Genomic DNA, 13,715 nt, shown 5'->3' on the forward strand with positions numbered 1-13,715 from the left:
GAGTGGTAACTGAAAATTCCCTAATTTGTGGAAGAAGTTCTGTATCCAGAGGAGCAATCATGAGAAGAAATTCCTCCACAGTACTATCTCGAAGATAGAAATAGCAGGATCTAGCTTTTTTGCATCCAACTCTACAATTGGCCTACAGTGTTCTCCTTTCCCTACTGTCTCCCTTGCTAATGACTCTTCATGGATACAGAAATGTTTTAGTGTCAGCATGAGAAGGGTATAATGTACACTCCACTAGTTCACTATAAAGGATGGACACATGATTCCGCAGTCCAGTTGCAAACAAGCACCTCTTATGAGCACTACAATGACCCTAAACATGAGTTATGTAAGGCACCTAAAAATGATGTGGTGGTTTGTGCTTCCCAATAGATTAACTCACTGAAAATTATGAGATTCAATTAATCTCAGTGCGAGTGTCAGACATAGCTACTACCTTAATTCAGTTTTATGGAAATGTGTTGAAAGTCAAATATATGAATATTATTAACTTTACCTTCATGACATGGTAAGAGTATACAGCAGTTAACCAACCTACAGTTTCTTATCTATAATTGTGTTGTGGATTTAAAATAATACAAATATATATATATATATATAATTCTGGAAATTGAACAGATCAATGAGCAACTGATGAAATTAGAACCAAGCGACTTTGTATCTAAGACGCGAAAAGAGATACAAGAAAGATTGAGTAAGCAGAAAGACAAGATCAAAAGTCCGAAGGCTTATAAATTCTCCAGGGACAAGAGGGATTATGAGCAAGGATGAATATTCACTATTCACGTAAATACGAAAACGCTAAAAAAGCTTAATTCAATGTGCAACAAGCAAAACCAAAGCCAGCTAGTGCACAACAGGCAAATACGGATGCTGATGAAACCCCCAATGCTTCAGACAATGATTTACTAACAAGTGACTTATCGTCGGACAATGAAAGCATAAGCAACACAAGTGGTTCTGGGCAGATGCACATTTTGGGCCTAGGAGAAGAGGTCGATTTTTTATCATTCGACAGACGTCAAATACTGAGGCCACGGCAACAAAAGAAAGCAATAGAGCCAGAAAAAACACGAGAAGAAGGGAAAGGCGCAAGAAATGCAAAACCAAAAAGAGCATACTGGCGCAAACAATAATGACTGATGATAATACCATTATTAACCTTTCTTCAATAACTTTATCAGAGGCCAAAAAGCAGCTGCTATCTTTGGGGTTGTCGTTTTGCCTTATTAGCGATTTTAATAATGCTCGTGCCAGGATTGACGTCTTCTGCTTTATTCGCAAGTTGAAATTGAAAAATCTCTTCTCCATCAAAGATGGACTAAAAGAAGCTCAAGTAACAAAAAATACAAGCAAGACAGAATCGAGCATGGACATGCTTGCATCAGGTGTGTCCACTTTGCTTGCTCTGCATGAACTAAACAATGAGGTCAATAACAGCGGCCAAATCATGACCGAATTACAATCGACTCAGTATAGATTATACGCTGCCAATATTAGGCAAGTAGGAGCAGGAATGAGCCCCTTCAAAGCCAAGTCTAACTTTATTCCAAACATGCCAAAAGACGCTATCGATATCTACCATGAGGTGGTAATGGAAGAAATCAAAAAATTACATCATCAGGTCAAACATTGAAAATGTTATAAAAGCAAAGAAGAAATGCAGTACTCGAAGCTGATAAAAAAGTTGAGCAATAATCATGAAGTCTTTGTTACAAAATCAGACAAGGGTGGAAATATAGTAGTATGGCCACAAAAGGATTACGTGCTAGAAGTTCATACGCACCTAGATGATCTGAATTGTTATGAGAAGACAAACATCAAACAATATAATTTGGCAAAGGACATTTAAAAAAAGATGTTTCGTGAATGGAAACGAGAGGGAATTATTTCCCCAGAGGAGTACAAATTTCTATATGTTGAACATCCGGTCTTACCTAGACTTTACTTTATCCCCAAAGTCCATAAGAACATTACCCCCATCCCAGGAAGACCGATCATATCAGCAATCGGTAGTATGGGGGGAAAAAGCTATGCAATATATAGATTATTTTCTTCAGGACAGCTTCCCACATATGTGAAGGGTACCGGGAATTTTCTGACGAAAATACAAGATATAGAATGGGCAGAAAACTAGATGTTTATCACATTAAACATCAAATCCTTCTGTAAAAGTATAGAGCACAATACAGGATTAAATGCAACATAGTACTTTTTAAATACAAGGCCAATGAAATGTTATAATCAGAACAAAATGCTTTTAAAATTGATCTCTTGGTGTCTAAACAATAACTTTTTTACCTTCGGTAATGATGTTTATCTGCAAAAGCGAGGTGTGGCGATGGGAGCCTGCTTCTCCCCCAGCTATGCATGCTTGCATGTAGAATGGTGGGAGGAGCAGGTTCTCAAACCCATACTTCGTGACAAATATGCCGGCCAAGTTTTATACAGGTTGAGGTATATAGATTATGTTTTTATTGTATGGAAGGGGGATGAGAGACAGGCCGATGAATTTATCAACTGTATTAATAAGAACACTGCCAATTTGAAATTTACCTCACATATAAGCAGGGGATCCATTGAATTTTTAGATGTGCAAGTGTATGTAATAGAAGGGAGGTTGGCAACCACCTTACATAGAAAAACCACAGCTGGAAATGTTACACTACATGCCAGCAGTGCACATCCTCAGCACATAATTAAAAATATCCCCTACGGAGAACTTCTACGTATAAAAAGAATCTGCAGTACAAAGGAAGATCTTGAAAAGTGTACAGAAGAAGCGTTAAGCAGATTCAATTAGAGAGGGTATAACAACAACGTTCTAGTGGAGGCAGAAAGGAAAATGAGGGAAAGAACCAGGGAATCTCTGTTTTCCAATCATAGCAAAAAAGGAGATGGTGTTGATGGTAATAATGCCCCCAGACTTATCACCACCTACAACAAACAGGAAAGGAAGATTTGATCTATTATTAACACAATTGGCCAATTGTGTTGACAGATGCGGTACTGGCTCCGAGGCTCCCTGCACAACCTGTTATTACATACAGAAAAAGCCCCTCTTTGCGCACACAGATTGTGAAGAGCAGCCCAGAATTGTCTAAAGACACTATGTGGCTGCAACCGAAACTGGGTTTTACTAAATGCTCTTCCTGTAGGGCTTGCAGATTCGGGGAAAACACAACTCATTACACCTCTCCGTTCAGCCCGGATAGAATTGCTATCAAGGGCAAATTTAACTTGTAGAACGGAGTATGCCGTGTACATGCTGACATGCACCTGCGGCCTTAGGTACGTGGAGAGTACCAAGCTGCAGGTGCATGTCTGAATTCTGCAACACCTACGAGCCATCGTGAATAATGACACTAACTTATCCGATGGCTCGCCATTTCAAACAGATGCATGACAACACTCTAAACTGTTTAAAATATTTTGTGGTGACAGCGGTCCCCAAGTTACGAAGAGGTGGCGACAGGGAAAGAAAATTGAGGCAGATGGAATCTCGTATGATTTTGGAGCTAGATAGTAAGTTCCCAAATGGATTAAATAATACTGAGGACTTACATTATTTTTTATAACCACAATCCTGTATACAAGAAAAGTATGTTTAAAGATTAGGGTGGCATAGTCTACATGTGACAGAGAATTGACATTTTTTATAATATAGGGAAAGGATTGTAACCAGGAATGTAACAGTTGCTTTTGCAGTGACGAGTCCCAAATTCCAGCAAGGACCGCGCTAGATTTGTACATATATATATATATATATATATATATATATATATAAATACATTTTTTAGATATGGCTTTTATGATGGTATTTTGTATTGAGGTTTCAGCACTTGCACTTTAAAGGGCCTATTTGGCCAGATTTAGCACTTTTGCACATCTAGCACTTTACAGTTGTATTGCACACTTTGCACAATACTTAGCACTTTATCAATAGGCAGGTTTGCACAGGAGGCAACAATTCGCTAATTTACTGCTTTAATTATGATCAAATCTGCAATGCATTTAAGCATAGTTTTCCCAGCTAGGGGAAACAATCATCAAGGACTCACAAACTGTATACATATGAGTTGACTACACGAACAAGCATTAGGCAGGAAAATGGATTTAACCATATCGTATAGTCAGCAACAATGGTATACTCAAGAGCTCCAAGAAGAACTGCCGAGCCCTCGAGAGAACCTGGCGCAGAGACCCAATACCGGACAACATGACTGCCCTCAAGCTCGCCACCCGAAAACACCACCAACTCATCCACGCCACCAAGAAAACTGCATTCAAGGAACGACTGGACAACAACACACACAACAGCAAGGAACTCTTCAACATCGTCAAAGAGCTCTCCAACCCCAACGCCAGAAACAACGACATCACCCCTTCGCAAGACCTCTGCAACTCCCTCGCCTCCTACTTCCACAACAAGATCGCGGACATACACAACAGCTTCAGCTCTCTACCGACGTACGCCACGACCGAACCACTGCCCCCCACCACCACCCTCCGCGCCTGGGCTCAGATCAGCACCGAAGACACCGTCCGCACGATGAACTCCATCCACTCCGGATCTCCGACCGACCCCTGCCCTCACCACGTCTTCAACAAGGCCGACGCTGTCATCGCACCCCACCTGCGGGACATCATCAACACCTCCTTCGACACCTCCACCTTCCCGGAGAGCTGGAAGCACGCCGAACTCAGCACCCTACTCAAGAAGCCATCGGCCGACCCGACCGACCTCAAGAACTACCGCCCCATCTCGCTTCTCCCGTTTCCAGCAAAAGTCATTGAGAAGACCGTCAACAAGCAACTGGCCGCCTTCCTCGAAACGAACGGATCCCTCAACCCCTCGCAGTCTGGCTTCCGAGCCAACCACAGCACCGAGACCGCCTTGATCGCAGCCACCGATGACATCCGAGCACTACTCGACAACGGAGAAACAGCGGCCCTCATCCTCCTCGACCTCTCCGCGGCCTTCGACACTGTCTGCCACCGTACCCTAGTACAACGCCTCAGCAACATTGGAGTCCAGGAGAAGGCACTGGAGTGGATCATCTCCTTCCTCGCCGGAAGGACACAGAGAGTCCGTCTCCCTCCGTTCAGATCTGAAGCCACCGAAGTCATCTGCGGCGTCCCTCAAGGCTCCTCGCTCAGTCCAACCCTCTTCAACGTCTACATGAGCCCCCTCGCAGACATCGCACACCAGCACAACCTCAACATCATCTCCTACGCCGACGACACCCAGCTGATCCTCTCCCTCACCAACGACCCCGCCACCGCCAGAGCCAACCTTCACGAAGGGATGAAAGAGGTAGCCGAATGGATGAAGAACAGCCGCCTGAAACTGAACTCAGACAAGACGGAAGTCCTCATCCTGGGATCCTCACCCGCCGCGTGGGACGACTCCTGGTGGCCCCCCGCCCTAGGCAGCGCACCCAAACCAACAGACCACGCACGCAACCTGGGCTTCATCCTGGACTCCTCCCTCTCCATGACCAGACAAGTCAACGCCGTCTCCTCGTCATGCTTCAACATACTGCGCATGCTACGTAAGATCTTCCGGTGGATCCCCACCGAGACCAGGAAGACGGTCACCCAGGCCCTCGTCACCAGCCGTCTGGACTACGGCAACTCCCTCTACGCCGGAACCACCACCAAACTCCAAAAGAGACTCCAGCGGATCCAGAACACCTCAGCACGACTCGTCCTGGACATCCCCCGTCGCAGCCACATCTCCGGACACCTGAGAGACCTGCACTGGCTCCCGGTCAGCAAGAGAATCACCTTCCGTCTCCTCACCCACGCACACAAAGCCCTACACAACCAAGGGCCAAGATACCTCAACAGCCGCCTCAACTTCTACGCTCCCAAACGCCAGCTTCGATCGACCAGCCACGCCCTCGCCACCGTCCCCCGCATCCGAAGAGCCACCACAGGGGGACAGTCCTTCTCCTACCTCGCCGCCAAGACATGGAACTCCCTCCCCACCCACCTCCGCCTGACCCAGGACCACCTCACCTTCAGGAAGCAACTCAAGACCTGGCTGTTCGAGCAGTAGCGGACCCCCCAGCGTCTTGAGACCCTCCGGGTGAGTAGCGTGCTATATAAATGCGTTGATTGATTGATTGATTATACAAATTGGGAGTAGATAGCTGCTTTCATTTGTTTCTAATGTGCTAAGGAGCATGACGCAGAAATCAATGATTTTATTATTGTAATAACATGCAACAAGTAATGTGGGTGAATCATTGCGTAGAAGCAACGCATGATGGAATGTATTTATAATATGATACTCTGATTGCATATCACATACATAATAAGCCAGAGAAATAGGACAGCTCAAATTAAGGATGTGTTTCTATATAAATAATTATGTTGCCAAATGAAAAATGGTTGTGCTACCACACACAATGTGCTAAGTAAATTAATGCAAATAATGTGGGGGAACAAAAGTGGGGAAAAAAAGGGCAAAAAAGAAAACAGACCAACTGAGTAAAAATTAGTACTAGTATGTCTTCTATGTTTACATACCACGATGGGAAAAGCACAGCAGATTTAAACATGGCGAACGGCTTCCTTTGTAACGAGATCAAGGGCAAGTGGTGCCCGAAACGTGTCGTTCTGATGAGCAATTGAATAAAAAGATCTTTATGCCAAAGATTCCTGTGGTTCGTGGATTCTCTGTTCGCCCGTCGTTGATGTGGAGGTGCGGAGAAATCGATATATATATATTACCTCCTGGAGGTCGCCAGTAGGTAGTTATAGTTAGGACCTAGTTTCCATAGGAAAAGCGATTTTTGACTTGCTTATAACTTTGAGACCGTATGACAAATTTTTACGAAATTATCCAAACAAAAGTTAACTCCTGAATCTAGTTGTTCATTGAAAGTTTTGTGATGATCTGTCAAGCGGGGGCCAAGCTAAAGGGGTGTGGGGGGTAAAAAAGTGTGGTTTTAATGTTAATTCCCATAGAGATTTTAGACACGACTACAGTCCAAACTACCGGACCAAATTTACACCACATTTATCAAAAAGCTAGATCTTGGTCAAGAAAGAGCATTTTTTGTGATTTGGTGTAAATGCACTCAGTAGTTTTTGAGATATTAAAAGAAAACCAAATTTGTATATCTAGGGATGCGGACACTCTGTGAATCAAACCAATCTAACGAACTGATTGGCTGCCAACATTCAACCAGGAAGTGTTGGCAGCCATTTTGGGACTCAGACTCAGCCGAGGCCAAAACAAAAAGGTAAAGAAAAAGAGAAGGGGACAGGGTAAAGATACCCTGTCCCTAAGGCCTGGTGCTGGGTTCCCCAGGGACCTTGCCTGGACCAAAAAGCATTTTTTTTTTAAATGTGCAACGAAAAGTGTATTGGCTCATGGATTAGTGGGAAAATTAAAAAACAAACAAGTTCGATCTCCCTCACGTGTTTGTATTTCAGCCCCTGGGTGAGCCAGGCCCCAGAGGCATATTTTAATATATATTTGGGGGAATGGATGCAGACACGACCCCCTCTCCATGACCGATATCGGCCTCGGGGAACGCCACCTCCCTGGGCCCATGCCAATGTGCTAAAATGGAGGAGGGGAACCGCGTGACTTCCCTCACAGGCCATCTGCGACCTTAGGGACCTCCACATTCCCCAGGACAAGGCAAATATTATTTACATCAATGGAGGGGGCAGCAAGGACCCCCCCCCTCTGGGGCCCTTTAAGGCCCAGGGAACCACCACCTACCCGGGGCCTGGTCGATCTGTCAAAAAGAGGAAGGAGGGTTGCACGGCCCCCCTCCTGGGCCCATTCCCGGCTCCAGGGACAACCAACTCCCTAGAGCTTGGGAAAAATCTGAAAGGGAGGGGGTCACATGGCCCCCCTCCTGGCCCATTTTCAGATGGGGGACCAGGCCCTGTAATAACAAAGGATGGTGGTCCTCCCCTCTTGGAGACAATTTTGGACCCAGGGACAGCTCCCTATTTCCCGCGGTGCCCACCCCGAGACATAGCTGTTATAGCTCCCGCAAAGCAAGAGCAAACAGGAGGCCCACTCCCAGCGGGCAGGAGCAGGAAAACTGCTCCCACGCGCTTGGAGCGTACGTTTCATCTGTTTTCCTGCCTGCTGTCAAACAGGCAGTAAAACAGATTAAAGGAATGCTCCCAAATGCAAGAAGCAGTATTTTTAGCTGTTCCCTGCATGCAGGAGCAATGTCAGCTCCCGCTAGAGGTGGGGAGCTGGTGGGGACTATAGGGGCTTTGAGCCTGTCCCCAGGGCTCACACTCGGGGCCCTGGGTGGGCTGCTTGGGACCCAGGATCATGTGGCTGGGTCACGGAATGGGTCCCCCGGGGACAAAATTGACCCAGGGAGGGAGGCCGTGCAGCCTCACTCTCCATCTTAAAAACACTAATAATCCTAACTTCTTGAGCTTGGGGAGGGCAAAGCAAGTGTGTTTCCTCATGTATTCCACATTGATAAACTAACTGAAACCCATAATAGAGGTGACTGCATCATTGATCTTTTGGAGTGCAATTTGATCTATAGTGACTGTGAAGAGTGGTTTCTTTTTGTTGTCTCCTGGTGAGAGCAGAGTCCATGGTTCAACCTTTTAATTACCCTGAGCATGCAAATGCCTAAAATCATCTGCAAGCTCTACCCGTTTTGCCCCGTCCCGTTTTCCTTAGTAGTATTCAAAGTTCTTCCTGCCTTATCCCATATTGATGGATAGCTTACCAAAAGACCCCAGAGTGCGTTTCCTGCCGATTTTGGTGACAACTTCTTGATGCAGAGGAATACGAGGACATCACCACTAAAAGGAGAAGTACTTTCTTCATATAATTAGTCACCTCTTTGTTGTCTTGTTGTATTCTCTCGACAAGGATTCATGTTATCATAAATTTGTGGATGAAGGCGCTCGAGTAACAATCACATTGCCGAATTACATGAACACAATGTCACTGGAGGCATTACTTCATGGTCCTTTACACAGCTGTAGTGTACAATATGCACTAGACCAGGCTTCTTCAACGAGTAGCTTGTGAGCTACTGGTAGCTCTCCAGCTACCTGTAAGTAGCTCTCCTATTTATAGCCCAGCTTTTTAAGTGAGAAGCTTTCATTTAGTTGAATTAATCGATAGATAGCAACATTTAAAGTGTGTATTTGAAACAAACATGTGTGTATTTTCAGAATGTATAAGCTGATGTTTAGAAAAATGGTTGAATTTTCAAAATGTATCTAAAGTGAAATGTTAGTGATAAATCATGTGATGCTGGGGAGACTTATTACTAACATTATTGCCCTGATGCATGGGGCACTGCAGCTGTGGCTGTTATGTGTTACCTACATAAAGGCATTTGAAATTGGCAAAGCCCTTTTACGTAACTGCTTGCAATCCTCCTGATGCCCTGATGTGATCATTGCTGCTAACCTTGCATAGGGTGGTCTCTAACGTAATCATGTCTTATGTGGTCACCATTCCAATACTACACCCAGATACTCAGACACCAACTCGCATACCCATACAGTCACTGACACACCTAGTCACTCACCTACAAAACTACTCTCACATCCACTCACAGACACATACAGCCACTCACACACCAACTCAGACACCAACATAACCACTCACACACCCACTCATGGATCCATACAGCCACTCACCCGCCTACAAAATTACCCACTTACACACCCCTACAGCCACGTACACATGCACTCATAAACCTGTAGAGCAACTCACACACCCACTCTCAAAGGATATAGGTTACAGTTAGAAAATAAAATTTACCATTCTTCAAAATTCTCTAAAAAATAAAAGGTTACAAGGACAATATAGTTAGAAAATAACATTAAAAACCCTAGAAATCACAGAAAAAAAACAAAGGTTAAAGGAACATTCTAGTTAGGAAATAACATTTTTAAAAATGTTAGAAATTCACTGAAAAAAACAAAGGTTACAGAGATGTTATACTTAGGCTTATATTTTACACGCACAAAACCATAGAAATTCAGCATTTATAGTTACCAGACCTAAATGTAACTTACGCCCCAGCAATGCACTGCTTATGACCTTACATATTAAATCACTCATGACATGGTCAGTGACAATATTGATGACATCACTGATGACATCACAAATGACATCCCTGATGACATCATCCAGTGATTGGGAGTGTTTTTAAAAAAAGTTCATGAGTGTTAAACATATTTACTAATGTCCTATGACAGTTATATTAGTATACTTTGTGTACTACTAATCAGTGGTACAATTTCTAACATATATTATGTAAGTAATTGTGTGTATTCATGTGTGAGTGGCTGTATGTATGTGTCAGTATGTGTGTGTGAGTGGCTGTATGGGAGAATAAATGTGTGTGTGAGTAGCTGTATGGGTAAATAAGTGGGTGTGAATGGCTGTATGGGTGAGTGAGTGGCTGTGTGAGTGGGTGTGTAGGTGGGTGAGTGTCTGTGTGAGTGGCTGTAGGGGTGAGTGAGTGGCTGTATTGGTGAGTGAGTCAGTGTATGGGTGAGTGAGTGGCTGGGTGAGTGAGTGAGTATGTGGGTGAGTGAATGGCTGTGTAAGTGGCTGTATGGGCGAGTGAGTGGCTGTGTGAGTATATGGGTGAGTGACTGTGTGTATAAGTGGCTGTATGGGTGAGTGAATGGCTGTTTGAGTGGGTGTTTGGTTAACGGAGTGGCTGTGTGAGTGGCTGTATTGGAAAGTGAGTGTCTGAGTTGCTATAACGGTGAGTGAATAGATGTGTGAGTGCTTGTATGGCAGTGTGAATGAGTATGTAAGGGAATATGTGGACATGTGAGAGGCTCTGTTGAGATGTATGGGTGAGTGAGTGGGTGTGTGATAGGATGTATGGGCAAATAAGTGAGTGTATGAGTAGCTCTATGGGTAAGTGAGTGACTGTGTGAGTGACTGTATAGGTGAGTGAGTGGCTTTGTGAGTAGGAGTACGGGTGAGTGGCTGTGTGAGTGGCTGTATTGGTAAGTGAGTGGGTATGTGAGTGGCTCTATGGAAGAGCTGCCACCCCCCAGGTCCAACTTCAGCAATGTCCTGGGGGCCCACCCTGGGACATTGCAGTCTGCCCATAGCATACAGTGTGTTCCGCTTTGAGCAAGCTTGCTCAAAGCAGAGCACACTTTACATTTTACATACAGGGAGCTGCATGTATGCAGCTCCCTGTGAGTAAAAAGCAATGCCAGCTCCCATAGGCTCATCCCCGTGGTCCCCATCGAAGTGGCCATGCCCTGGGTAATGAGGTTTGTGGGGCCGAAGTTTGCCTGGGGAGGGGGGTTACGCAGCACCTCTCCCTTAAAAAAAAGAATAAAGGCCTGGCCCTTGGATAGAAATTAGCCTCGGGAGGGGGCCTCACTTTTTTAAAAAAGGGGCAGGCCCTGGGGGGATGGGGTCCCTTGGGCCCAATATGCTGCGGAGATGGGGGGCCGTATGCTCCCCCTTCCTAAAAAATAAAAACAATCAAAAGATTTTAAAAGCCTTAACTTGCAGGAGGCACTTACTCCTTTCTCCACTACTCTATAAGCGTGCCTCCTGGTGCGCTCCTCATTGGGGGATGAAGTACCCTTGGCTGCTGAGGGTCCTTAGGGGCCAACAAAACCTCATGTTACCTCTATGACCTCACATATTACATTACTCATGACATGGTCAGTGACACCACTCATGACATCTCACATGACATCACTCATGACATCATCCCGTGATTGTGAGTGGCACTAACAGAGATGAACAACAAGGTTAAAGGTAGTGCTCAAGGTGGAAGTTCAGTAAAGAAGGGGGGATTGGGACTTAGCTGTAAAAAAAAGGTGAGGAGGATAATAGCAGGAGAAATGTAAGAGAAGACAGTTGTGTTAATATTCTATAGCTGATGGTTACAGACAAACAACAGTGGCCATGTGATTTGAGAAATTCAGGCCATTTTGACCTTCCATCAAATTACTCTCTTACCTTGGAATCTTAAACCCCTTTCAAAATACTGCAATGAACTTACTGGTAGTCCTTGATGTCCATGAAACCCTGGGGCTCCTCTGTCTCCTTTGCTACCCTGCAATTGTCACAAGAGTTAGCATAATAAGTAAAAGTTTTCCAGGTGTTCTAACCCTGAAATAGGCATGCACATACATCTGTGTACACAAGCCAGGCACACCTGAAGTTCAGTCATATTTTTTATTTCTTCACAACATAATTTTATTGTTGACAGCCGAGACAGTCCCGGTACAACCAGGAATTTCAGTATTATACAATAATTGACCGTAGTACTGATATCAACATTTTCAACATTAAGATTACACAATTTGGAGATTAGGAATATCCGAACAAAAAATGTAATAACAAAGAGCAACATAATTGAATTCCTAACTGCCCCACAATCTTGTCCTCATGACTGCCCCCCCAATAACAGTAATAGAAGAAACAGGTTCCAGATACAGCCCCCGATACTCTGCCCACCTCTTCCATATTTTGGGATGTTTCTGAGGGCACCTCCTTGCCTTAAAGGTGGGTATCTCCAGACCCATAGCGAAATCTAGGCCCTTCTTCCAACTCACAACCGATGGTGGGGACACATCCTTCCAGGCCTTGGCAATATCGCGCTTAACCAAGACACAACAGATGATGCTTGTCCCTATTGCCTCCTATCTCCTCTGGAATAAGCAGCATGGCCAGACCTGGCGAGAGTGGAATATCCCATCCCAGATGTTCTGAGAAGCATGTGATCACCCCCGCCAAAACCTCAGCAGCGCCGTGCACTGCCACACCATGTGGAGGAAGGTGCCCTCTGCTGCCCCACATCATAGACAGGGGGGGAGGCGATCAGTCCCGCCCACCAAAGCCTATGCCTTGTGAAGTAGACCCGGTGGAGGTATTTAAATTGGATGAGCCTGAGGCGTGCCACAAAGGCCGCGCTGTGTGCGGACTCCAAAGCCTCCACCCAATCGTCGTCCTCTATGGGGCCTAAATCCAGTTGCCACGCGTCTTGTGTTTTATTCAGTGTAGTGGGGGCCATTAGTCACAAGTGTGCAATATATCTTGGTTATTTTGTGGTCATAAAGTTGCCCCTTAAAAGCTTTGGCTTCAGTAGGGTTAAAGTCAGGTATGGCTTCTTGATGAGCTATGTATGGGGAGAAGGCATGCTGGAATTGGAGGTACTTATAAAATTACGAGCGGGGCTTGGCATATTCTGTCTGGAGTCCCTGGAAGGACTTTAAGTTCCCACCATGTAATACCGCCCTAACTGTATTGATCCCGATAGCCTCCCACCCCCGGAACCCGGACAGCAGTGACAGTTGTGGCAATAGGCCATTGTGCCATAGAGGAGTTTCCTTTGACAATCTGCCCCACCATCCCATACCACGCAGCGCCCGCCTCCAAGTCAGAAACACTGTCCTGGTCGCAGGCGGCAGTCCTTTAAGTGTGAGGACAGAGTATAGGATCGCATGTAGTGCACGGTGTTCATCAGCCAACGTTCAACTGTGTATGCTGGATCTTGTATATCCCCATACTACCAGTCATTGAGGATGAGGAGATGTGAGGCCACATGGTACGCCTGGATATCTGGAGTCTTTATACCCCCGTAGTATGTTGACTGGAAGCAAGTCCTTAAAGCCCCCCCAGAGAAAGCGGGCAAGGATTGCATTCAGCTGTCAGAACCATGAGGGCAGAATCGGGTACGGGTGATTCTGCA

General features: G+C 45.2%; 1 protein-coding gene across 1 annotated transcript in view; it reads right to left on the reverse strand.

Moving 5' to 3' along the window:
* Positions 1-13,715, reverse strand: part of LOC146823048 (uncharacterized) — a 567,962-nt gene that overhangs the window by 176,919 nt on the left and 377,328 nt on the right. The window contains exon 15 of the mRNA XM_085606614.1: positions 12,024-12,077. Within this exon, the coding sequence (XP_085462740.1) occupies positions 12,024-12,077 (54 nt within the window). The remainder of the gene's footprint in view (positions 1-12,023; positions 12,078-13,715) is intronic.

Source organism: Triturus cristatus, chromosome 5_2 (genome assembly GCF_964204655.1).
Source record: "Triturus cristatus chromosome 5_2, aTriCri1.1, whole genome shotgun sequence".
NCBI classification, from domain to species: Eukaryota; Metazoa; Chordata; class Amphibia; order Caudata; family Salamandridae; genus Triturus; species Triturus cristatus.